Source organism: Ursus maritimus, unplaced genomic scaffold, assembly GCF_017311325.1.
Source record: "Ursus maritimus isolate PB19 unplaced genomic scaffold, ASM1731132v1 scaffold_23, whole genome shotgun sequence".
NCBI classification, from domain to species: domain Eukaryota; kingdom Metazoa; phylum Chordata; class Mammalia; order Carnivora; family Ursidae; genus Ursus; species Ursus maritimus.
Window position 1 is genome coordinate 33512071 of NW_024424786.1, and position 27113 is coordinate 33539183.

Below are 27113 nucleotides of genomic sequence, written 5' to 3' on the forward strand. Positions count from 1 at the left end.
TTTTCATAACAATCCTGTGACGTAAGTATTATTATTATTATTTTCAAAGGAGGAAACCAAAATATAGAGAGATTGGGCACCTTCCTCAAGGTCACCCACTGCGTAAGTGGAAGAACCATACTTTGATCCCAGGGACACAACCATGAATTGGAACTTCTTCCCTTCTCTGCTCTAAGCATAAATATACTGACTGCATCTCCCAGGAATGCATGAAACCTGGATCCAAATGGATCCAGCCAAAAGGAAGTTGTGACAAGAGGACCAAGAGAGGGAGATCTGAGCACTTAAGTGTCCCTGTCGTTGCTTTCTCCTCTCTTTGGTACCATGTCTCAAACAGCAGATGCAACCGTCTCTCTCTGGCTCCCTCCAGTCAGCCCCTCATCCACAGTCTTGCTCCCATTGGACTCCTACAACTCCCCATGTTCCTTCAGACTTAGAGGTGCTGATAAGATTGCACTCTTGTTAGTTTCTAGATGCCTCACTATTCTTTGCTTGTTCACATTTCTTCAATTGAATTATATAGGCTTATTCTCAGGAATCTGATCAGTAATTCTCAAATTCCATTGCAAGTCATCTCATTTTTTGTTTGTGTTTTTGAAAATCAAATGCTTTGGGAATTTGTTAGTAAGTAAGATCATTTCTATTTATTTAAGTGAGAGTGGGTGCATTCTAAGGCCTTTGGATAAATGAAGCACTCAAGACAGGATTTAAAGAATGGACAAGATTATTATTCCTAGAAATGAGGAAATGATCTGTAAGGTGCATGGATCTTTACTATCTGCTTAAAATATTAACCCTACACTTTATCCATGTGATCAAAATTATATATCTTAAGTGAGATATGTGTGGATATGAGGAAGAAAAAAAATCTCTTGACAACTGTCAGGTGAGATCTGGTCTAACGCTGAAAGCTAAGTTGTAGCATCATATCAATAATATTACTGATATATCAGTAATTTCACAGAGCACCAACATGAGAACAGTTTACTTGGTAATGTTAATGAAGCAAGACAAAAAGAGTCACTCAGTGATAATGTTGGAGATCTAGACAAAATCAAGAATGCTGTGTCTAAACCACAAAAATGGTCAAATATCCTTTTCATCTGGCTAATACAAGTGACTGTTGCTTCTTTACCAATTAAAGCTTTAGCCTGACTCCAATTTGCCCATGTTCTAAATAAGAGCCATTAGCATATCAAATCATAAAAACACAGCCGCTCGATGACAGCACTTAATTCAGAGTGCAATCATGCTGTATTGAACCCTACCCTAAATAACTTCACAGGATGAAATTCCATATCAAACTTGATACCTAAGCCCCCTTATTGAGATGGACCTGTTTCCCATGGTGTTCAACCTCCCTTGTTGAAATGAGCAACAGTAACACAACTTTGACTAGAGTTTCTTCCTGGTGGTCATTGCATGGAGAACCCTGATAGATGAAATGGTGTGAATTCTGGAATTTATTTCAAAATAACTTTTGGGGGCCAGTGGATGGGGTAAGAAGTACGGATAAAATATATCTGACCATTAATGTAGACACCAAAGCTGGACAATTGTTGTTAGGGTAGGGATTATTCTATCAAAACTTCTCATTTTGTTTATATTTGAAAATGTCCCTACTAAAAATATTTACTAATAATAATTCATTTACTAAAAGGATAAAGATGTTTTAAAATTTGTAAGTAGTCATATTAGTTGGGGGGTTAAAATATCAATACATCTCTATTAAAAGTATTATCATAGAGGCCAGGAAACCTGTATGAAGGAAAAATAAAAGACATAGATTTTTTGAAGAAAGGAATAAAAATATATTTCACAAATAATGTGATCAGCAAAACCCAAGGAAATCAATGAATCAGAATAGTAAAATGTCACCAGAAATGTCACTCTTATTTACTAGAAATGTCAAAAACATAATGGGGTGGAGCACCTGGGTGGTGCATTGGTTGAGGGTCCAACTCTTGGTTTCAGCTCAGGTCATGATCGTAGGGTTGTGAGATCGAACCCTCTTTGAGGCTCCATGTTCAATGCAGAATCTGCTTAAGACTCTCTCTCCCTCTTCCTCTGCCCCCCCCAAAATAAATAAATCTTTAAAAAAACAAAATGGGAAAATCTATTAACAATATTGTGAGATCTATTATATATGCGTGTATTGAACTAAGACATACATTAAAAATATTCAAATAAAAAAGCACTAAAGAAATAATAGAAATAATAATAATCACCTATGTTGTTTTTTTCTTTTAGCTCATTTTATTCAAATTATTCCCTAATTACTAAAAATTATTTTTAAAACATTTATTTATTTTATTTATATTATTTTATTTATCAGGTAGCTCAGAGTCTAATAAGAGAGATAGACAAGGAAAACACATATTATAATATAGCATGAAAAATATAACAATGACATAAGGAAGACACAAAGTATCCTGAGTAATAATCAATCAGCATCCTTCCTTTTTTGAGGGATCAGGTGAAGAGAAAATTGTGTGTATTTTGTGAAAATTTTACCAAGATGTTAACTTTTGACCTTGTACTAAGAAGATGAGAGAGACAAGGCTGTGGGAAAGTATGTCAGTGACACAGAATATGCAAAGACAAGACGTACAGCCACACTCAATGAAGGAAAGGAATTTTGTGGTGGATAGGGAAGGAAAAAGCAGGAAAAATTAGAAAAGACAGTCAGGACCATGCACACAGAACATTGTAGATCATAGTAATGAGTTTTGCCTACACCCCATATGGAGAGAAATAATAGCAATGTCTCCTATAAAAGACTGATACATCAGATGTATTTCAAGAGCTCCCTCAAAGAAGATAGTGGCTTAACATTAGGGAATTGCATCCAATGAATTTGAAAGAGATTGGCATGTAGAAACATTTCAACTTGTGGAATTCAAAATGGAAAAAAGTTACATGTTGTAGCTGATGTGTATGCCTTGGAAAACGAGAGAATTTAGAGGTGTGATTAATAGTTTACTATTCCCTGGGTGTGGAATTCACTGCTAGAGTGGGATTCTTATTTTGGGGGAGAATAAGAATTGCTTTTTGATTGGTATGTATGTAGACCTTTTTAGTACCTTGCCTGGCACACAATAAATTTTAGTCCCAGTGATTATTATGATCATTAATATTCTACTCATAATCATTGCGTGATCAACTTGCAGTTTGCAAAGTGATTGGTAGCCATTATGAGTTCACTCTTCAAAATAGCCCTGTGTTATAAGTAGCATTTTCATTTCTCAGTTGAGGCTCAGCATTTATGGCCTTCCCAAGAGCACACGGGTAGATAGAAGAGTCTGCGTGCAAACCGAGATCTGGCTCCACATTCCCATCTCTTCCCACTACACTATCTTACCTCCCGAAGGATGGCAGTTGAAGGTAGAGGAAATAACCATCCCCAAGGAATCAGATGATGATCTCCGCAGCTCACACTAAAGTGTAGATTCATTAATTCTAAACTGAAACTTTATGTTTGCTGAGATTGGTCTCATCTAATACGTCCCCATGAAAATGCTGAAAAACTTGTCATTTTAATAAGGCCCCTTGAAACTGATTAGCAAGTAGCCTCCTTGAAGCAATTACAGTAGGGAATTCTGTTTGCAATGAAGAGTTTTATAATAAGACACAGAGAGACAGTTTCATCATCCACACTGGAGTAAACTCTGACTTCAGTTTTTTCTTAATGACCAGCAATTATTTAATTAAAATCACCGGATGAAGAAAGGCAGTGACAGAAGCCAACATTTTTCTTAATTTCTCAGATATTCTGAACATTTTGGAGCCAGACTAAAAATGGAAATGCTTATTGTATAGTATGGAGGGCAATAGGTACTCTGGCACTTTTAAATTCTGTACCAAGATACCGAATATTCACCAGTACCAAATAATTTGGAAAACTAGTCAGTAATGAAAATCCTTCAAATTCAGTGTCACACTACTACGATTTTCACAATTACGATTTTGACATATGCTGATATTCTGATTTTGATCAGAAAGCCCTCCCAGAATGCAGGGCTTGTTTTGATGGCTGAGTTATATTCCGTTGAGTATACATACCACATATTTATCCATTCATCAGTCAACGAACATTTGGGCTCTTTCCATAGTTTGGCTATTGTTAATAATGCTGCTATAAACATTGGGGTGCCTGTGCCCCTTTGAATTTGTATTTTTGTAGCCCTTGGGTAAATATCTAGTAGGCAATTGCTGGATTGCAAGCTTGTTATTTTAAAATTGTGTTTCCTCTTTTATTATATTTATTTAATCATTGGTAAAATATACATTTCAAATATTTAAATGTTATTATTTAAAATATAAATGACATATTTACATTTTGCCAATGATTAAATAAATATTTGTAAAAGAGAAAACACTTTTTTAAATTTTATTTTTAAATTTTTAAATAAATTTTTTAAATAAAATATCCATAAAAAACACCTTTTTTTAAATTTTATTTTTTAAACTTTATTTAAATTCAATTAATTAGCATATAGTGTATTATTAGTTTCAGAGGTAGTTTAGTGATTCATCAGTTGCATGTAACACCCAGTGTCATTACAACACATGCCCTCCTTAATGCCCATCACCCAGTTACTCCATCCTTCCACCCACCTCCTTTCCAGCAACCCTCATTTTGTTTCCTATAGTTAAGAGTCTCTTCATTACAACACATGCCCTCCTTAATGCCCATCACCCAGTTACTCCATCCTTCCACCCACCTCCTTTCCAGCAACCCTCATTTTGTTTCCTATAGTTAAGAGTCTCTTATGATTTCTTTTCCTCTCTGATTTTGTCTTATTTTATTTTTTTCCCTCCCTTCCCCATGATCTTCTATTTTGTTTCTTAAATTTCTCATATGAGTGGAATCATATGATGATTGTCTTTCTCTGATTGGCTTATTTTGCTTGACATAATACCCGTTAGTTCCATCCAGATTGCTGCAAATGGTAAGATTTCTTTTTTTGATGGCTGAGTAATAATATTCTAATATATATATAATGGAATGAATACACACACACACACACACACACACACACACAGTTGGGAGTCAAATTTGTTGAGTCCTCAGTTAGTACCAAGAACTACAGTTAAAGAGACCCAAACCTCTGCCCACACAATAGATAACAAAGAGATGACAAACCAACCAAGTAAAAATATTGTATAGTGATAAATATTCAAAAAAAAAAAGGAAATTGAGGAAATGCAGTAGTAGTGGTAGTAATCAATGCTTATATAGCGCATATGCTAATCCAAACATGATTCTGGGTCTTTTCACACTTTTTTTTTTTTTAAGAGAAGGAGGAGGAGAGATGGCGGGGCAGGGGGAGAGAATGGGGAGGGGCAAGGGAGAGGGAGAGAGAGCATCTTTTTTTTTTTTAATGATTTTTTATTATATTATGTTAGTCACCATACAGTACATCCCCGGTTTCCGATGTAAGGCTCGATGATTCATTAGTTGTGTATAACACCCAGTGCACCATGCAATACGTGCCCTCCTTACTACCCATCACCGGTCTATCCCATTCCCCCACCCCCCTCCCCTCTGAGGCCCTCAGTTTGTTTCTCATGGGAGAGAGAGAATCTTAAGCAGGCTCCACATCCAGGGCAGATCCCGATGCAGGGCTGGATCTCACAACCCTGAGATCATGACCTGAGCCAAAATCAAGAGTCAGGTGCTTAACCAACTAAGCCACCCACATGCCCCTAGATCTTTTCACACTTTAACTCATTTAATCCTCAAAGAAGCGCTTGGGGTAATCACTATTTTTGTTTTAAAGATGATGAAAACAAGACCCGGGTTGTTATGTGACCAAGTTCTGTAATGGCAGAGTCAGAGTTTAGACCCAGATAATCTGGTTCCAGTGCTCTCATACTTCACCATTGTGCAAGTATCCAGAGGTGATGGAGTAAGGTATCTACGTAAGAACAGAAACAAATACCTAAGGCAGGTATGCCCTGGAAGATTCGAAGTCAGTGTGGAAAGAGAGACGGGAGGGGATAAAGGGATAAGATAATTAAGGTCAAAAAGCCAACAACGGCCAGATCATTTGGAGTCTTTCGGGCCCTTGTAAGAATCCTGGATTTTACTCTGGGAGCAATTAGCAACCATTGCAGGATTACATGCCAGGGAGTGAAAGTACCAGGTTTACTGTTTGAAATAATTACTCTGTGTTAAAAATCAACTGTGGAGGGAAGGAATGATGGATGAGACCCCAGAGTAGCAGCATAGTTGGTAAAAGGTAGCTGGATGCTGATTACATTGAAAATAGCAGTAACCCGAATTCCTACCAGACTGGGGTAGAATATGAGCAAGAGGAGTCAGAGGTCACTCTAAGGATTTTCTTTTTTTTTTTTTTTTTTTGCCTGGAGCAGTCATAGTTTCCATGTGCTGAGATAAGAAGAGCTAGAGAGGAACAGGCTTGAGATGGAAATCAGTTGTGGACAATAAATCTGAGATGCTGGGTACACATCCAAGTAAAGACGTTAATTAGGGTGTTGAATATGGGAAACTAGAATTCAGAGGAATGTATTGGGAGGAGGAGTCACATTCGGAGTCACTGACATACAGACACTATTAGATGGTGTAAGACCAAGTGAAACTAGCAAAGGAACACTTACAGATATAAATAGACAAACTGAGAAAGCACTGAGCTTGGGACTCGCCAACACTTAGAGGTGAAGGCAACAAGCAGGAACCCACAAAACTGAGAAAGAGTATCCGGAGGATGTAGGAATCCAAGTGAAGAAAGCTAATCTAGGAATCATTAATTTGGCAATATTGTTGAGGAATGTTGTTAATTAACATGATCTTATTAAAGTTATTTTCAAGAGAATGATGGCAGTGGAAGTCTACTGGAATGAATTAGAGAAGTAGGGGGATGTAAATTGCAGACAACATGTAAACACAAACAGCTTTTTAAGGAACAGTGCCAGAAAAAAAAAATATAGCAATAAGTAAAAAGTTTTAAAGTAGACACATCCTATTTTTCAACATTTCCATTTTTTAGCACTCTACCGTAAAATACTGGATCATTCAAAACAAATTTTGAATAAAAGAATTATTATTTTACTAATTTAAAAAAATCACAAAATGTCAAAATAGGAACTGTTATAGTAGAAAACATGCTTTGGAAAGACATTTAAATAGCATGTAAAATCCTGACATATTGCTGGTAAAAAAATGGTAATTATAGGTAGTAAATTTTCATATACTCTATGAACCCAATTTAATGAAATACATAAAAATATAAAGGAAAAAGAAAAACAAATCTCCCCAAACTTAAAGAACAGTTACCTCTGGTAGATGATATATATTTATATGTGACAATATTTATTTTTATATTTGCAGTTCTATCTTCCTACATATAGAGTTTTATAATCAGCATACATATGCATATATTTTGTTTATATTCTGTAAAAGATTTTTTTTACAAAAGAAAAGATATATAAAATGTTTTTGATAGGTTTCTAAAACTCCAAGGTATTTATTATAATCAGAAGCTAGTTGATTAAATAAAGAGGGTTTGTTATTATTTTCATGTCCACACTTAGCAAAGAAAAAATAAACAGAATTGCCTCAAAGAAAAAAATAAACAGAATTGCCTCCTTAAGAATTTATAACTTCTAGGTATAAAACACACTCAGCTAGATGATAAGACAACTGATTAAATCAGAATCCCTCTAAGATGGTCACAGGGACAGGAAGGGACAATTATATAACAAATGATGACAACATTAGAATTGGTCATAACATCTCAATTGCTTGCCATTTGGTTTTGCTTTTCTTTGTTTTGTTTACACAAATTGGATTGGACATAGGTAACCAAAGACTAGTGATTTTATGGTGAGATCATTCTCATTTGAATAGGACCTAATGTTAATTTTGTTTTATGGACTACTCTTTTTCTAATTAGAACTTTTTAATCATAGTTGTGCCCTGGGAGCGTCACCGACCCTAAGGCAGTCATGTCTGAGGAACACTGGGAATTAACTCTGTAGGGAATAAGACTCCATGGCATAAAGCCTATATCACACATTCACATGCCCTCACTGTCTGAGAGTCAGCGGAAGAGGCTCCTGTGAAAACATTCAGGGGAAGATTTCTTCTACAACCAGGTAGGTTAAATGGGTACCGTTGGTCGTTTCCACAGACCTTCCCCAAGTCATCCAGTTTTCCCCATTAAAAAGAAAGTAGCTGACCCTGTCTAACTCTGCTCCCACTGGATGAAGCTGACATCTATCCACAAGAATGAAACAAGCCTCCTAACACTCCCAAAATAAGCTCCCCCCGCCTCCCCCACTTACACACAGCTCCCTGAGACTCAGGCTTCCTTCGGAAGAAATACGTTTCATCTGTTGATGCAACTTTAGAGTCGGTTTCTGTAGAACACAAGCATTTGTGTGGGAGTCACCTTTCTCTCAGAAGAAAAACTTTTTTTTTTTTTTAAGAATTTATTTATTTATTTGACAGAGAGAGAGACGGCCAGCGAGAGAGGGAGCACAAGCAGGGGGAGTGGGAGAAGAAGAAGCAGGCTCCCGCGGAGCAGGGGAGCCTGAGGCGGGGCTCGATCCCAGGACCCCGGGATCAGGCCCTGGGCCGAAGGCAGACGCTCAACGACTGAGCCACCCAGGCGCCCCTCAGAAGAAAATCTTGATGGGTTCCAGAGATGTGTATTAAAAAGATATTCATAAGTGAAAGTAATACATAAAAATGGGGGCTGGTCTTTTCAAAATCTGATTGATGAAAGTGTCGATTTTGCATTTTTTTCTTTTCTTTTAATGGATGTACAAGGAGAGGGAATGAGCCTGATTCCAGTGTGTGTGCAAAGAAAATTAATTGACTACCACAACTTCTCCCTCTCAAACATCCAAAGTGATCCCATCAGCACTTTCTTGTTTCCCCTTTTGTTCTACACCCAGAGTAGGGAGTTAGCAAGTACAGCTGTGGTAAGATGCCAGCTCAGGAAGACAAGCCAGTTCCAAAATTCTATCTAAGCACACCTCTCACGAGGTGAACTTTGGTTCTACCAAGGAGAAAGTAAATGAATGAGACAGAAAATTGTTTTCATGTCAGATTTTATGTGTGTGAATATGTATGTATGTGTTTATATGTATACACGTATGTATATGTATACATCCATATACATCACTTATATATGTCTGTATGAATACATGTCTGTGTTTGCGTGTATATACATGCGTGTATATGTTTTGTTTACTTTTGGAGAAGGCATTAGGTATCATTTACAGGATTAAGCTGAGTCAATAAAGGAAGAAGAGAAAATTTAAAAGACGATTTTTCGGACCATTTAGACAAAACTGTTTCCCTTTGGGTAATACCTTTGGGGAGGAAAGGAGATGATTCTTTCTATTTCGCACACGGTATGTATGTATGTGTGTATTTGATATGGTGAGAATGTCTTACCTTTCACTTTCCTCCCAAAATTAAAAGTTACCTTTCACAGTCTCAGAGGTGGAAAGAGGCCAACTTCCAATAACCACACCATATAGGTTATGATAACCGTAGGCGAGTTATATACAGAGGAATAAGATAAATTAATTCTGACTGTTGAGGTGGAGCTGAGAAGGCACTGAAGGTCAATGGTCTAAGAATACTGTGAATACGGTAGCAGTTGGAGAAAGACATGGCTTCACATGTCCTATGAATATAGAATCCAATAGGGGAAATGACTCTCACCAAACAAAGGAAGACTATTCATAATCTGGGCTATCCCATTTGTCTGCTTCCTCCTCCTACAGTTACTTAAGTTGCAGATTGACTGACATGTATCCCTAAGTTGGACCAAAAAGTACTGATATATTCACAACTGTGGACATGAGAGTCATTACTTTTTAAAAAATATTTTGTTTATTTATTTGAGAGAGAGAGAGAACATGAGAGAGAGAGCACAAGATGGGGGACGGGGAGAAGGGGAGAGAGAGGGAGAAAGGGAGAAGCAGACTCCCTGCTAAGCAGGGAGCCAGATGCGGGGCTCCATCCCAGGACCCTGGATCAGGACCTGAGCCTAAGGCAGATGCTTAACCAACTGAGCCACCCAGGTGCCCAAAGGTCATTGCTTTAACAATGAAAACTACAAACATCATATGATAGGAGTATTGCTTCCTGAAAATTATTCTTTCTTTTGACAAAGAGATTGCCACTTCTTAAAAGTAAGAATGTATGCTATTGTTTCACTGAGAATTTAGCAGAGATGGTGGAAAACATTTCTAACTATAAATGTTGGAAGTAATTAAAATAGAATGCCATAAACACTATAATCCAAATAACTATACCTTTTAAAAAATACATATTCTAACCCTACTCACAAGTGTAATGTTTTTTTACTTTTTAGAATGCAGTATTTGAAAATGAACTAACATGTACACTTCAGAATTTACCTGATCCACAAGTAGAAACATTTAATGACCCGTGTTTTCCCATTGACTATTCTGCTTACCTTTTCATTTAGTGCAATGCATATTTATTAAAATAGAAAAAAATGTTATCTATTCAAAAAGACAAATTGATACATTATGGTTTTGTTCCACCAAGAAGGAAGTAAAGGGACAGGAAATAAAAAATTGTTTTCTTCCTCTTATCCAATATAATTTAAAATAATCTAAACCTAAAATATTAAATATCTTTACAAACATATAAAGATTTTTTGTTTCTCTGTTATTTTTACTATATAGCCATCAATTGACTTCTTTTTTATTGTCCCTCAATTTTTGACCTCAGAAAATTATAAACAGCCAGCGAGAAGAGTTTGAAATGGGATGTATTTGTTTGTTCTGATATTCCACTCAATGAACTATAATTTCTGAAGCTAAAACACACAAGAGTTGGCATCTGGTGACAATTCCTTGACTAAATAATTTGTCTCTGGCTCTATCTTGTTTTTTTTCAGCAGCTAAGAGACTGGAATAAATGGCTGAAAGGAATAGCACCAAGGTGATGGAATTCATTCTTTTGGGTTTTTCAGTCCATAGAGAGTTTGAAATCATTCTCTTTCTGCTCATTTCAGTGGTATATACTCTAACTTTGGTAGGGAACCTTGGGATGATTTCATTAATCCAATTGGATTCTCGACTTCACACACCCATGTACTTTTTTCTCAGTAATCTGGCCTTTGTAGACCTCTGTTACTCCTCATCGGTAGCCCCCAAGTTCCTGGAGACCCTCCTGACCAAGCACAGGTCTATATCTTTCTATGCATGTGCAACACAGCTGGGCTTCTTCCTGATTTCGGAGATGTTCCTTCTTGCAGTAATGGCTTATGATCGTTATGTGGCCATCTGCAATCCTCTTCTCTACATGGTGATTATGTCCCGAAAGGTGTGTATGCAATTGGTAATAGGCCCCTACTTATATAGCTTCTCTGTTGCTTTGCTCCACACAGTTGTTACTTTCCAATTGATTTATTGTGGCCCCAATATCATCAATCACTTCTATTGTGACGATGTCCCTTTGATGGCCCTCGCCTGCTCAGACACCAGCCTCAAAGAAATCTTGATTTTCATCTTTGCTGGATTCAACATGATCAGCTCTTTGACCACTGTTCTTATTTCTTACTTACACATCGTGGCCGCCATCTTGAAAATCCAATCCACAGAAGGGAGGTGCAAAGCTTTCTCTACTTGTGCCTCTCACCTAACCGCTGTGACTATATTCTATGGGACTCTGATCTTCATGTATCTGCAGCCAAAATCAAACCATTCCCTTGACACAGACAAAATGGCCTCTGTGTTCTACACAATAGTAATTCCTATGCTAAACCCCATGATCTATAGCTTGAGGAACCAAGAGGTAAAAAATGCCTTAAGGAAAGCAATTGACAAAGGTTATGTCCTGCTTCTAACAAACTTTAAAAAATGATTTGGAAAAATGTCTGACTTGGAGTAATGCTATATGTAGATATACTGTTTTTATAACCTTTTATAATCATCTGATGGAGAAAATTCATTTTGACCACACTTTATATGAGTAAAATTATCTTGTACATGAATTATATTCTTCATATAGTGTATAATAAGATGAAATGTTTAAAGGAGTAGGATTTAGACTCTGAATAAATTGCTACTGTTTATGTATATGACTCTGATAGCCCTGACCTGGGTAGTTTCTATTCAACTGATAATAAGAATCAAAGGTTTCTTTCAAAAGTGTTTCTGTTTTGTAAATCAGTGGAAGACAGAGAAAGGGGCAGGAAATGTGGTGAAGTAAGTTTCTTGTCCATCCGCATGTCATTTCATAGCCTGCCCCCACCTGCACCTGGTCTGCTAGCCATCAGTCCTCACTCTGCCTCTGACCACCAGGAGATTCACTACTGGTCACTCCCTGGTGTTACACAGTTATCATGTCCTTTGAAAAGATGTCACTTTTCACTATGCAGATCTGAGAATCAGGATTACCTTTTAAAAAGCTATATCTTTTATTACCCTATCAAAGCAAAAATGTCAACCTATCCTTAAATTCCCTAAGCAAAGCTGTGTTTGCAAAGTTTCTTTGAATTTGGGGGGTTATGGGGACTTTACAAAGGGTTGGGGGATAGGCAGGGGGTAGTTTAAAAACAAGTGATAATTATGACTGCTGTCACATTCCAAGAATATAGCTATATGTTGCAAGATTATAAAACAAAATAATCCAAAATCCATTTAAACTTTCAACTGTAATGTAATCGATTTATTTTTTCACTATAAATTCAAATGCCCAATGTCCACTGTGTGCCTGATATTGTGAGCCAAAGCAAGCACATTCCTGCCCAATAGGGCTGAGCAGTCTGGTAGAGAAGGCAGATAGCAATGAAATAATTACAAAAAAAAACTTTCAATTTTGATGGGAGTTAGTAAGACTCAGAGAGAATTAAAAGGTCGGAAAAGGTTATTAAGGCAATTAATGTGCTACCAAGGCAAAAATTCCAGTAGCATGAGCTACTAGTCACAAGTGCCTCGAGAAGTCTTTCAAGTGTGGGAGCATTGCATCAGGCCCCAAGGAGAACAGGGGAACATGGGGGATAAGGCGGTACCAGTGTGGAAAACAAATATCATAAGCATATTAAAAACAAAAAAAGACAAATTCTGAGTCCTGATTCTTTTGGGTGAAGCCCACCAGCCTCCAGTGCAAATACAGTACAAATACCTATAGTACAAATACCCCTTCTGCTTTGCTCTTCTGCCAGTATGTTACGACATGCCTCGGTTTGGCTCAGACACACGGTTTAGGTTTTCAGTCTGGCAAGCTCATTCCCAGAATAGAGTTTGATGAATTTATCTTCTACAATGTGTCCCTCTCAGTGTCTAATACAACCCCTGTAACTATTCTGGATGGTGATAGAGGAGTGGAGTGAGTGGGTGAGGAAACAAAAGGCAAGAAACAACATTTGTTGGAGAGGATGTGGAGAAAGGGATCCCTCCTACATTGTTGCTGGGAATGCAACTTGGTACAGCCACTCTGGAAAACACTGTGGAAGTCCCTTAAAAAGTTAAAAATTGAGCTACCCTATGACCCAGCCATTGCACTACTGGGTGTTTACCCCAAAGATACAGACGTAGTGAAGAGAAGGGCCATATGCACCCCAATGTTCGTAGCAGCATTGTCCACAATAGCTAAATCATGGAAGGAGCCAAGATGCCCCTCAACAGATGACTGGATTAAGAAGTTGTGGTCCATATATACAATGGAATATTACTCAGCTATCAAAAAGAATGATTTCTCAACTTTTGCTGCAACATGGATGGCACTGGAGGAGACAATGCTAAGTGAAATAAGTCAAGCAGAGAAAGACAATTATCATATGATTTCTCTCATCTATGGAACATAAGAACTAGGAAGATCGGTAGGAGAAGAAAGGGATAAAGAAAGGGGGGGTAATCAGAAGGGGGAATGAAGCATGAGAGATTATGGACTATGAGAAACAAACTGAGGGCTTCAGAGGGGAGGGGGTGGGGGAATGGGATAGACTGGTGATGGGTAGTAAGGAGGGCACGTATTACATGGTACACTGGGTGTTATACGCAACTAATGAATCATCGAACTTTACATCACAAACCAGGGATGTGTTATGGTGATTAACATAATATAATAAAAAAATATTATAATAAAAAAAAGGAAACAAAAGGAACACAGTGTAGACTGCTTTCCTGTTTACAAGGACCCTGTCCCCTCTGAGAATCTCCTTCCTCACAGAGGTGGAATGTGACTTCTGTCATTGCACTAGGAGTCCTACCCCTAAAAGCACACTACATTGAGATGATCACATAACTGAGAATAAACCAATCAAACGTCTTTCAAGGGAATTTGCCATTGTAATCCTATAATTTCAGTGACTCTTAACTGATCACTTAATCTTAGGTTAAGTGCATACTGGAGCTGAGGTTTCCATTTAAGACTTCCCTGTACACTAAGAAACAGAAAGCTGGTCTGTAGAGAAAGAAAAATAAGAAATCCAAGCAAGAAAAATTTTTGGTCTTCAAATTCAAGGCCCAACTACTGGCTTCTTGTGAAGCCTGGTTCTGTTCTCTGCCCTTGAGTTTCATAAAATACCATTGTAATTTCATTTAAAAACAGAAACTAAAACAAAACACACTTGTCACTTATTTTTATGAAGACACTTGGAGTTGTTCCTGTGGCTTTAAAGTGAAACAACTATTTTTTTATGTGTTAATTTCTTTTTTTTTTTTTTTTGATGTAGTGTTCCATGATTCATTGTTAGCTTATAACACCCAGTGCTCCATGCAATACGTGTTAATTTCTAACCTTGGGAGTTTCCTTGGTAAAATCTGAAACTGGCTTCCTTACATAAGGGCATAGATAGACCAAAGGAAGAGACAGATTGATAGGTGCAGTTTCATAAGCGAGGGAACTTACATGTGAGTCCTGTCTTGGGTGGCCATAAGACAAGTAAATCTTCACAAATACCTGCCACAATCTTAGAAGTTTATATGGAGGCCTTCACAGGGTTCAGTCACATGTATGTCCAGATGGTCTTCAATGCCTTATTCTCCAAGGCTGCATCCTTAAAAATGACTCCTACTGTGGGAGAACATTCCAAAGACAGGGGAAGGAGTGAGGAGCCCCCAATTGCCCTGGTCCAGCTTGAGAGTCAACTGGCAGTCGTGTCCTCTCAGTGACCTCATGCAACAATAGGACGAGTAGAAGGTAAGTGGATTCTAAATAAATCGGTCTGCTCAACTGTAAGACTATGTTCTTATGACCTATGTACCATGGTAGGTGTTAGATGTTAATTATAAATAACAGTTAATTATAAATAATTATTTATATATTTATATAAAAATAACAGTTAATTATAAATAATTAACAGTTAACAGATGTTAATTATAAATAATAATAGTGTTAATTATAAATAATTAACAGTGAACACAATGAACAAAAAACAAACAAAACGAAGTTCATTATCAAATGAAGCCACACTAGTGATATGCGCCAGGGTTACGTATGAGGGCTTTCTTACTATCAGCTGATTCTTCTTTTTATTCTCCCTGTCATCATTGTTTTCATCTCAAGAGCCTTGTGATTCAAACCTAGGCATGACCAGAAGTCAAAATCTGTCTGCATTCAAGCCATGGCATCTTAGTTAAATGGAAGCTAGTTCTTGAATTCTTAAGGTCTTGAGTTCCAACCTAAGTTTTACCACTGTCAGCTAAGTGACATTGGCTAATATCTCTGGTTCCTCAAAACCACCTCTTAGTGGCGAGAAAAAGATGAAAAGTTAACTGCTTTAACATTTTTAAGTTCTGAGTGCATGGTGCAGAAACTCAAAGCTGGTTCCATCCTAGGGCTACCATTCATTGAACAGTGTGGAAAGCACATTGGATAACTGAGTTCTCTCCAATGCTGTTTGAATGTTACATGACTAAAATAAACCAATGGTATAACAACAGAGACTTTCACAACAGACTTACTGGATTTTGTCTCACTCTAACCATGTAATAGTCTTGGACATTGCAGATATTATTGGACTCTGAAAAAATTAAGACAGAGGGATATATATAAACCCAATGGGAAGTAGTACCTGATAGTACCTCCAAGAAGTAGCTGTATGCATTATAGTATATAATATACGCACAATAACTAAATATATGTGTGTGTGTGTGTGTGTGTGTGTGTGTGTGTGTGTGAGATTGTGGTCATTGGTTGTGTTTTCTGACTTTTAGATTATTATGCCTTATGACTTTTCCTCATTGGCATAACACATTTATTATTTATTTAACATTTTTTTTCTTAAACTAACTCATAATTTTATCTAAATAAATCTGAAAACTGAACTTTGGATGACAACCACTGCAAATGAAAAGGAGCCTCATAAATAAACAGAAAGTCACAAAAATACATAAATAAATTTCCTGACTTTAAAAGGGTGAATACTTACAACAAAGGAGTTTCCTGTCCTCATCACAATGAAAAAATGAAACTATGAATTTTCTGATACATAAAAATTTTCTGATATATAAAATCTGGCCTTTGGCTGCCAGACTTTGTCCTATTAAACCTTCGGTTGATATGGTTTGAAATTATTGTTGGATCCTAGTTTCTTCTCACTAACGTTATATTCTTTGGTTCTGTATTTAGCCCTTTATATCAAGAGTTATACCAGAATCAAGGGGCATCTGGGTGGCTCAGTCAGTTAAGCGTCTGCCTTCAGCTCAGGTCATGAAACCAGGGTCCCGGGAGGAATCTGTTCCTCCCTCTCTCACTGCCTGCTGCTCCCCTGGCTTCTCTCTCTCTCTCTCTGTCAAATAAATAAATAAAATCTTTTTTTTTTTTTAAAGAGTTATACCAGAATCCAAACTAAAGAATAGAGTTAGAGTAATTGAATAGCTCACTGAAGCAGGAACATTGTTCACTACTAAATAACACATACCGAGGATAGAAGTTTTAATTGTACTGAGACATAGGTTGAAGATTCTGAATACAATCCCATTTTCAGAAGTCCATGTGTATATAAACATTACAGAATACTTTTTTGGTTAAGCAGGGAGCATTGACATACTGAAGGTCATGAAAAATGCATGAATTCTTACTCTTTTTCTTATGAAATTAAAAATTTCATATGAAACCTAGGTGGAGGAGCATGCCTATGGAGAAAATACCCTAGAAAATCATGTTCAACTCTACCAAAGGTACCTTTAATTAACATTTATTTATATAGAGTTATTTATGAGTTCCTCCAATGACTACACTTACAATTTTATCTACACTGTGAATGACATTAATGTGTCTGTTTTGATGATATGGTTGTGTATCTAGAATAAAGCAGTTTTAACAATTGGAGTCCATTCCTGAGGTAAACCATCACTGTGTTAGATCGGACCTTTTATTGTACGTAAGAGTTGCCTTTAGAAAATCCTTGTTGTGTGAAGACTTTTATGCCTGGACATTTATAATAGGTAGCAACATACGCAAAAATATTTACTGCAGTTTCACTGCCCCAAGTTTGCCTTGGCAATTGCTTTGTTGACGGCCTCTTTCACATCCTTGTTCCTCAGGCTGTAGATCATGGGATTCAGCATGGGGATCACTGTGGTATAAAACACAGCCGCCATTTTCCCCTGCTCCACAGACTCTTCAGTGGGCCGCCTGAGATACATGAATATGAGAGTCCCATAAAACATGGTCACGGCTGTCAAGTGAGACCCACATGTGGAGAATGCCTTCCTCCTGCCATCAGCAGAGCGCATGCGTAGTACGGCGACTACAATGAGAGTGTAGGAGATGAGGACCACAGAGAGAGAATATGTGAAGTTAATCCCAGCAATGACAATCATCGTGTATTCTTTGATGTGGACCCCCCCACAGGCAATCTTGATGAGGGGAGGGTCTGCACAGTAGAAGTGGTTGATTTCGAAGTTTCCACAGAAGTATAAGCCGTATGTCCATAGTGTACATATTAGACTAACAGAGAACCCGTAGACATAAGGCACAGAGATAAGCCGAACACAGACAGCCCTGGACATTTTACTGCCATAAAGCAAAGGGTTGCAGATGGCCATGTAGCGATCAAAAGCCATCACTGCCAAGATATAGACCTCCACATGCACGAGGGCAATGAAAAAGTAGCACTGCACCAAACACCCCACATAGGAAATGGTTTTCGTCTCTGATAATAAGTTTTCCAGCATTTTGGGGGTGACATTGGAAGAGAACCACACATCCACAAAAGACAAATGACTCAAGAAAAAGTACATGGGGCTCTGAAGCTGAGGACTGATGCGGATCAAAATGATCATACCAACGTTCCCGAACAGAGTGATCGTGTAAACTACCAGGAATACCACAAAAAAGAGGACCTGAAACTCCTGACGGCTGGTCAAGCCCAGAAGAATAAATTCCGTCACGTCCGTGAAATTTGGCATTGCCTTAACATAGAGCCAGTCTGTAGTACCTACAGAGAAATGAAAAAAAAAAAAAAAAAAAAAAAAAAAAAAACCAGGAATGGGTCTGTTTTATTCTTGAAACTTTCAAGCTACATTTATCTTTATTCTAATTGAAATCATTGAAAAATCAGTGCAATTTTGCACCATGTCCAAGATTAGAATATGTAGGCTCATTGTTTCCTTTAGTAGGGCTTATAGGTAGGTAGTTACCACCAATATTTATTAGTTCTTTATTGGTAAGATAGACAACTACATACACTGCTATGATGTATTATAAAAATTGAACATTTACATTTTGCTAGATTATTACACTAAAGTTAAAAATCTCAAGGCACAAATATGATTCAAGCGAACTGAAAATTGTCAGGGAATGGCTAAATTCTTTCCAATTTATGGACTTACACGTTGATGTTACAATCTAGCTATTGACATATTTGCCCTACCATATGCTATCATATGCCTTCAACATATGAAATTCCTAGTCATATTTTATTTTATTTAACTAAACATTATGCTTGTCTGATTGCTGCACCCACTATCAAAATTATGTCAACAAGTATATATCCTGAAGTAAAGTTTAGGTGATAGGTTATTTCCGATTCCACTGGTTTTCAGAACCAATCAATTCTACACCTTCTTATCATATTCACATTTAATATTCTCTCAAGGAACAGGTTCCCAAACAATATTTTCCCCATTTACTACACTTTTCCAGCTTACTTCTCTCAAGAAGTAAAAACTTGCCATAAGTTCTTAAGGACATATATGTAGGATTAACACCATCTTGGAAATTTGAACTCCCCATAATAATAGTGTTTGAAGGGACTATTACTCTCAAAAATGGGCCTTGGTTTATAATTGTTTACCTTAATTGATTTACAAACATCGAAGCCAATATTATGGCAGATATATTTGTTATATCTAGAAGTTCTTTTGTTTTGTTTTGTTTTTTAAGAGAGGGAGAGAGGGGTGGGAGAGAGAGACAGACAGAGAATCCCAAGCAGGCTCTAAGCCCAGCACAGAGCCCAACACGGAGCTCGATACCACAGCCCTGAAATCATGACCTGAGCTGAAATCAAGCATCAGACGCTTAACTGACTGAGCCACCCAGGTGCCCCTATATCTGGCAGTATTCTAAATTCTGGAAATCTGAGAGTGAACAAGATGTACAAGATTCTGGTTTGCATCATACTCTATTCTCATTGAAAAGAGTAAGCAATACACAAATGTACAAATGAGATACTTTAGGGAGTGGACCTACAGTGACAAAACTACAGCATTCTTAGAAGATAAGAAATAAGAGGAGGAAGGGTACAGACAGAATGATCAAATATTTCTCTGAGGAGGGGACTGCTGAGTTGGTGAGAAACAATAAGCTGTGTAGAAATATGAAGGATAAATGGCATGAAATGCAAAAGCTCAGAAGGAGAAATATTAGCTTGGCATGGTGAAAAAGAGTGTTGCTAGAGACATCCCTTTATATAGTTAAAAAAAAAAAAAAGTATGAGCTCTGTGATTATATCATGGCCCCCTGCACTTAGAAGCAGGATGAATTCAGGATGTGAATTAATCTTTATGAACTATTTTCTTACCCTGAAAATGTTTAATGGTAGAATTAAATATGCTATTAATTGGTCACCTAACATAATAGTCACCAAAGTTTTAATTCTGATCTAAGTGACCCATTACTATAGATTTCTATGGTTGTAACTCATCTTTTGGCTCAAGTGTGAGCATACTGAATCAGATGATAGCTGCAGTCTGATTGGGGAAGAGAGCTAAGGTCACGGATTTCCCTATGTAAGAACTCTTGACCCCAATGATGAACCCATGATTCTGCAGTTCACAGAGTTGACTTGGGTTAATGGCACTACTTTACTGTGTTAAGCATAAAACAATATAAACATATTTGTTAAATATAAAAAATAGAAAGCATCAAGGTATCTTAAAACATAAACTAATACTATTTCTCCAATTTTGTTTTAGTCCCTGCATGAGTGTGCGTTTCTTTTTCTCTATACATAATGCTTAGTTCTGTGGTAGCAGAGTTTGTCTCATTCATCTTGGGACCTCTTTAAGTTGCCTAGCTTAGATGTAGCGTGTAAAGTTATGATTTTTTTTAAAAAGTGTTGTGATTTCTAGTTCAGCTTTATGGAATACATTATAATATTCTAACATTAAAAAGAGACTAAGACAGATTTTTCTGGTGACAACAGTTTCAGCTTTATAACATCAATAAGAATAGCTAACCTTTACTGAGTGTTCTCTGAGCCTTTTGCTTGCAGTGTTCCTATGAAACGGATTCTATTAGCGTCATCACTTTGCAGTGAGGAAACCAAAGCACTGGGACGAAGTAGGTCTCCCTGGCCAGACAAGTGCTAATTGACCAGATTAGGATGCAAACCAATTAATTTAACTCCAGTATTGTACCCTTAATGACCTTATATTGCTGCCTCTTTGATGACCTATTCTACTATCCTATTTTTTTACATTTAAATTTTACTTTGATTATCCTCTAAGACAACATTCTCCTTTTAACAGTCCATCCCAGATGAACTAGAGAACTTGGCACAACCCTCGAGCAGGCTAAACTACAGAGGTAGTAGACCATTGCTTCTCCCTCCCCCTCAAAGTTTAGATCTGGGATCGGATGACCAAGTGAGTTCTGGGGTAGAGCTAATTTATTGCATAAGTGCAATTGAGAAGATAGAATGTATAATTTCAAAAATACATATATTTTTATTAACCTTTCAGGAATTTCCCATAAAGAAAAACAATATAGGTACAATTACTGGCCCGTTCATTACCACTGATACAATATCCTCAACTCCATTCACATCTATTTTAAAACAACAGTGTGAAAATCAATGCTATTTGCAGAGAAGAGTGTAAAGGGTAACAAACAAGGATAAAATTTTATAAATCTTCATTGTAATGAGCTCATTCTCAGGACGTTTTGAATGGATACAGAAAGAATATTTCCCAGTAATATCATATAATATAAATCACTGTGATAACAAGTAAGTCTACAAATAAAGTTTCAGTCTTATCTTCAAAATATGGGTAAAAATGAAAAGATTTGACTGCATTAATCTGTGTTGCAAAGAGTGTACAATTTGCAGACCTACCTTCAGCAGAGGAGAGCATCAGATGACAATTCTCACTATTTATAATAGAATTTGGAACACTGAGGTCATTAAGAACATCTCCCCCAAGAAACTACCCAGGTAATTATGAAAGGAATAATGATTGAAACACCAGAAATGTCTCAGGGGTAGGAGAAGTCAAGGACTGTTAATGAGGAGGGTAACCCTTATAGTAAAATTAAGAAATCAAAATTCTTGATAACATGATGTCATCTCTCCCCTCTTTACATGAGTCCTGCCTTCTTTCATTCACACTTAGCAGTTATGCATCTTGAGAAAATATTCTTGGTTTGCATCATGACAAGGAGAGAGAAATGCACTTTATGTTGGAGATGCTTAAATATAATGAATGTGACAGATGTAGAAATAAGTGTAACAGTAAGATTTATTTTTCAAAGTATTTCACAAAAATATCCCAAATTCTCAACAAATGGCAAAATTGCTTTAAGCTCTACTAAAGTTAGATTCATAGAAATTATGAGCTTGGACAGACCTTGGAGAGTAGTGACTACAAACTAGAAGTTAACTGGATGAATAATAAAAAATGATTTATCCAAGGCGACCCACAAATTAATTTGAAATTTGGAAACTCAAACCAGGAACATGATGTCCTCACTCTTCATGGAACACTGAACTAACTCTCAAAAAAGTAAATAGGGATAGCTTTTCATTTGGGGGGAGAAAGAGAGAGAGATATCAGAGACCCAAATCCACCTGCTAACAGACTGTGTAATATTTAAATGCTTTAAAACCATGCTTTGAAATGTATTAGTAATCAGCAACTAATTGGCATAGCAAGAGTTCTCCAACAAATGGGGAATAAACAGTTGTCCTGACGAAGTTACTTTAAACTAACCCCCAAAGTAACATTGAGGTAGACCTTAAAGTTTTTAGGGGGGTTTACGTTTTGAAACTATAGGCGTAGTGATACAGTATTATAATTTAATCTAAATTAGCAGTTTGTTTAAATGCAAATAGCTTTAAAATGTTGCCAGTGATATATGTGTATGTGTGTGGAAATGAGTTCATATGCATTTCTGGTTCCCCTTAAAGAAAATGAAAACTCAAAAATGGACAAAGAATGTTTATCCTCATATCAATGTCATTTTATATTTACATCTTTGCAGACAAATTTGTAATTACTTAAGTGTGTAATTTAAGTCTGTGTGTTACACTGCTGTACTTATGTATTTTCTACACCAGAACGGCGGGTTATTGATGTATGTATACATATATATTTATATAGAGACTTCAAGAAGTCCAAGTTTTAAAGTAGTTCCTTATGCTTGCATTTCATGAAATGAGGTATGAGAGTGGTGGACCATGTTATCATTAGCAACAAACAGAGCACCCTAAATATTTTGTCTTTCAAATAAAAAAAATTAAAATACGTAACTACCATATCGTAGTCAGAGATGTGCAAACTATTCCACATGAATACCAATTTATCTATTAAGTGGATTCAAGAGAGCTGTGCTTTCAAAATTACATATCCATTTGCTGATTCTACACACTTTTCAGTCCAACTGAAGATACTTTGGCAAGGACAAGGGAGAAGTTCAGTGGTCAATGGCCACCTTGGCATTTAAATATGGCAGTTACTGGAATCTGTAAGAGAGATACACATACCATGTCGAATCTCTCTTGAACAATAAAAACGTTGAAAAGGGATGACATACAAGAGGATAGCTATTTTCAATGTAGTAGTCTCTGAAAAGACCCACCCTTCATATTGAAGAAAAAGCATTTATTTCCACAAAATCTCACAACCATTAGAAAGACCACCATTTTTATATTGTCATACTAGAAAACTAAATGAAATAGTTTTTTTCTGCTCCAGTTTACTCTCTAAATAGACAAATTGATAACTAGTTTCCATAGTCATCCATTGCATTTTTTAATAAGAAAAATAAAATCTTTCATTTCAGCTACATATTTGAACAATTTCAATTACTGTACAGGCAAACTTTGGCTCAAATAAACTTTTCAATTAATTGATTTCTTAAATTTTAATTAATCCTCACTACTCACATCAATAGTGCCAATTTATATCCTTTTCCCCCTGGATTTGAGTCTTTCTCTTTTTTATTTTTAACGCACAAAGTCTTTAGGTTTTGTAAAAAGTCTTTAAGGGATATGCTGAACCACAATCTGTTGACAAACGCTTATGAAACACAGACGACAATATTCACTGAATTTTATTTTATTTTGTTACACACGTTCTGCTGATCACTTTTTTCATGGCTTCTTTCACATCCTTGTTCCTCAGACTGTAGATCATGGGATTCAGCATGGGGATCACTGTGGTATAAAACACAGCCACCATTTTCCCCTGCTCCACGGACTCCTCTGTGGGACGTCTGAGATACATGAATATGAGAGTCCCATAAAATATGACGACAGCTGTCAAGTGGGACCCACAGGTGGAAAAGGCCTTCCGCCTCCCTTCCGCTGAGTGCATCCGCAGAATGGCAATGAGAATGAACAGATAAGAAATGGTCACCACTGTCAGAGAATATGTGAAATTAATGCCTGCAAGTATGATCATGGTATATTCTTTTACAGAGGTCCCAGCGCACGCCATTTTGATGAGAGGTGGGTCCGCACAATAGAAGTGGTTGATCTCAATATTCCCACAGAAGGACAAGCCATATGTCCACAGCGTTGCGGCCAGACTAGTCAGAAAACCATAGATGTAAGGGAAAGAAATCAGTCGCACACACACAGCCCGAGACATTTTGCTGCTGTACAGCAGAGGTTTCCCAATTGCCATGTACCTATCAAAGGCCATCACAGCCAGAATGAAAACTTCCACGTGGACGAGGGCGATGAAGAAGAAACACTGTACCAGACAGCCGGCATAAGAAATAGTTTTTGTCTCGGATAACAGATTTTCCAGCATTTTGGGGGTCACGTTGGAAGAAAACCACACATCCACAAATGACAAATGACTGAGAAAAAAGTACATGGGGCTGTTAAGCTGTGGACTGACCTTAATTAACACGATCATGCCAATATTGCCCACCACGGTGACAATATAGACCACGAGAAAAATGATGAAGAAGAGGACTTGCCATTCCTGATGACTGGTCAGTCCCAAAAGAATAAACTCTGTCACCTCGGTGAAATTGAGCATTTTCTCAATTCTAAGTCAACGTGGGTTAGAAATGTCAGTGGTAACTAGGAGGAAATAAATTTTAAAAGGAGGTATTGTTTATTTATTCATTTATATATTTATCCATGCCTATTTAATCTTTCTTATTCCCTATCTATGACTGCATTTTGCTGTTCTTACAGCACATCTTTCCTGAGCACTTGCTGTCAGAGGCTCTCTGAGATGCCGTAGCACATAACAGTTATACCAGATACTGTGATTGAAACATGCTAGTACTAGGCTAAGTGTTGTACTTAGCCAAACTTCAAGACTGGTTATATTTTTAAGACTTTTTTACTTATTTCAGAGAGCCTGAGTGGAGGGAGGGGGAGAAGGAGAAAGAAAATCTCAAGCAGACTCACCACCAAGCATGGAGCCCAATGTGGGGCTTGATCCCAGGACCCTGAGTTCCAGACCTGAGGCACTTAACAGACTGAACTACCCACACGCCCCTCCAGGACTATTTCTTAAATGTCTCTTCTGTCCAATACTGGCATGTTTGGAGGTTTCGTATTTCAAGATATTTTGAAGGGTCATAGTTCTCTTTTCAAGCCAATGCAAAAATAATTTTTTACCTCATCATTTTTTCATTATAAGCATATTCTCCATGATTAGGGATGGAAGACACTTAATCAAATAATTTACCAGCCCTAAGTGTTAGAGAAAATATTATTATTATTATTTTTAAAGATTTTATTTATTTATTTGACAGAGACAGAGATAGCCAGCGAGAGAGGGAACACAGCAGGGGGAGTGGGAGAGGAAGAAGCAGGCTCACAGCAGAGGAGCCTGATGTGGGGCTTGATCCCATAACGCCGGGATCACGCCCTGAGCCGAAGGCAGATTCTTAACCGCTGTGCCACCCAGGCGCCCCGAGAAAATATTATTTTTAATCTACTCTCATGCTTGTACCCATTTAAATTGAAGAGGGACAAACTGATCACAATTGTCATCAAAGCCAGGTATAAAGGGGTGGACTACTTATATGCATTCATACATTTATACATATTCCCTGGGTGCGGACTCTTTGGCATATAATTATAATCTAAATATTATTGACTAGTACGTTATGGAGATTCCCCTATCGTCACACTCCATATTTCAAATTATAGCAATAAATACAGACTTTCCCCCCACTAAGACCAGGCATGAGGAAATATTCAGTATTCCAGGTAAGAATCCCATCTCTGTCGTCAGACTTTGGTTGAATTCTGACTCCATGACATAAATTTGGGCTGTTTTTATATTTGCTTTGCTTTATCTTTCATTTCTCTATGCCTTAATATGATGTAACAGTAATAGTAATACTCATTTCATTGTTTAACTATGAGTATGAAAAGATTTATTACATATTCACAGATAATAAATACACAGGGCATAATTATTACTAAATGCACTCCTGGAAATTATAGCTTCCATTACTAGTTTATAATAATCAAATAATCAAATCTCTATAGAAAATATCTCTCTTTGTATCTCTCTGTCTCTTTCCTCCCTCCTTCCCATTTTTCTGTCTCCTCTACGCGCACAAATAGACTCCTTCATACACAGATATCGTGTATGGATAATTAATGGTAATTTTAAACAATAAGAGATGATAGGGGCACCTGAGTGTCTCAGCCGTTGGGCAGCTGCCTTCTGCTGGGGTCATGATCCCAGGATCCTGGGATCCAGCCCTGCTTTGGGCTCCCTGCTTCTCCTCTGCTGCTCTCCCTGCTTGTGCTAGCTAGCTCTCTCTCGATCGTGCTCTTTCTCTCTCAAATAAACAAATAAAATCTTTAAAAAAAAAAGAGAGAATATAAAATCCAAGATGCAAATTTAATCTCACAGATCCAGATAGATCTATTTTTATACCAACCTGAGAATGAAGAGAAATATTCCCAGTAAGAATGCAGAAGTGAAAACAAATGCTACATAAGAGATGTTAAGAATGTATACCAGGCAAAAGAGAGCCAGGAAATCCACAAGAGAAGTTTCCTTTAAATGTTTGCCTTCGGAAAACAAACAAAAACTGAAAAAAAAAAAAAAAAAAAAAAGGGAAGGAGAAGAACCAATTAAGAAGCTGTGCCTACAAAGGACCCTGGGGGCAATTACCTCTCTAGAGGAAGAGTCCACTGTTGAATTGTTTTTTGTTTTTTATAGCCGATTTGCACAATTTGCCTTTTCCCCAAACTCAAGTTATTTTGAATGTGTTCTGGGATCAGATAACACAGTTTGCTCTGGGTTTGCATCACGCTCAACTGGGTGATGGTGTCAATCTGCACGACGCAATCTCGTGTTCTGCATCCTCGCTCTGTGCTCCTGGGCTTTTCCAGTGAAAGATGAAACAAGTAGCATCATTCCCTACAACGAACACTGTGGCATATCAGAGCAGGAAAAATATATCTGCTTCAAATCTCCATTTTATAAAGAAG

General features: G+C 37.2%; 3 protein-coding genes across 4 annotated transcripts; 1 reads left to right on the top strand and 2 right to left on the bottom strand.

The window, feature by feature from the left end:
• The first annotated feature begins 10933 nt into the window (after positions 1–10933).
• LOC103666082 (olfactory receptor 1038-like) lies at positions 10934–14691 on the top strand. Of its 2 annotated transcripts, XM_040638719.1 has the most exons (2): positions 10934–11833; positions 14671–14691. In XM_040638719.1, the coding sequence occupies exons 1-2, from the start codon at positions 10934–10936 to the stop codon at positions 14689–14691; spliced, it is 921 nt and encodes a 306-aa protein (XP_040494653.1). The 2 variants fall into 2 exon arrangements, with proteins under 2 accessions (XP_040494653.1, XP_008692331.1); XM_008694109.1 differs by lacking the exon at positions 14671–14691 and having other exon boundaries at positions 10934–11881.
• Positions 14692–17354: 2663 nt separating this feature from the next.
• On the bottom strand, positions 17355–18440 carry LOC103666083 (olfactory receptor 5M9). Its single transcript, XM_008694110.1, has one exon. It carries the CDS (start codon positions 18376–18378, stop codon positions 17446–17448), a length of 933 nt encoding a protein of 310 aa, XP_008692332.1. The 5' UTR covers positions 18379–18440; the 3' UTR covers positions 17355–17445.
• Positions 18441–23748: 5308 nt separating this feature from the next.
• LOC103666084 (olfactory receptor 5M3) lies at positions 23749–26787 on the bottom strand. Its single transcript, XM_008694112.1, has 2 exons — positions 26779–26787; positions 23749–24684 (listed from the first exon to the last, which is right to left on the bottom strand). The coding sequence occupies exon 2, from the start codon at positions 24679–24681 to the stop codon at positions 23749–23751; it is 933 nt and encodes a 310-aa protein (XP_008692334.1). The 5' UTR covers positions 24682–24684; positions 26779–26787.
• Between the last annotated feature and the right edge of the window lie 326 nt (positions 26788–27113).

Bases quoted from the DNA above. Each gene is read 5' to 3' on its own strand.
- LOC103666082 (XM_008694109.1), top strand. From the start codon at position 10,934: ATGGCTGAAAGGAATAGCACCAAGGTGATGGAATTCATTCTTTTGGGT.
- LOC103666083 (XM_008694110.1), bottom strand. From the start codon at position 18,378: ATGCCAAATTTCACGGACGTGACGGAATTTATTCTTCTGGGCTTGACC.
- LOC103666084 (XM_008694112.1), bottom strand. From the start codon at position 24,681: ATGCTCAATTTCACCGAGGTGACAGAGTTTATTCTTTTGGGACTGACC.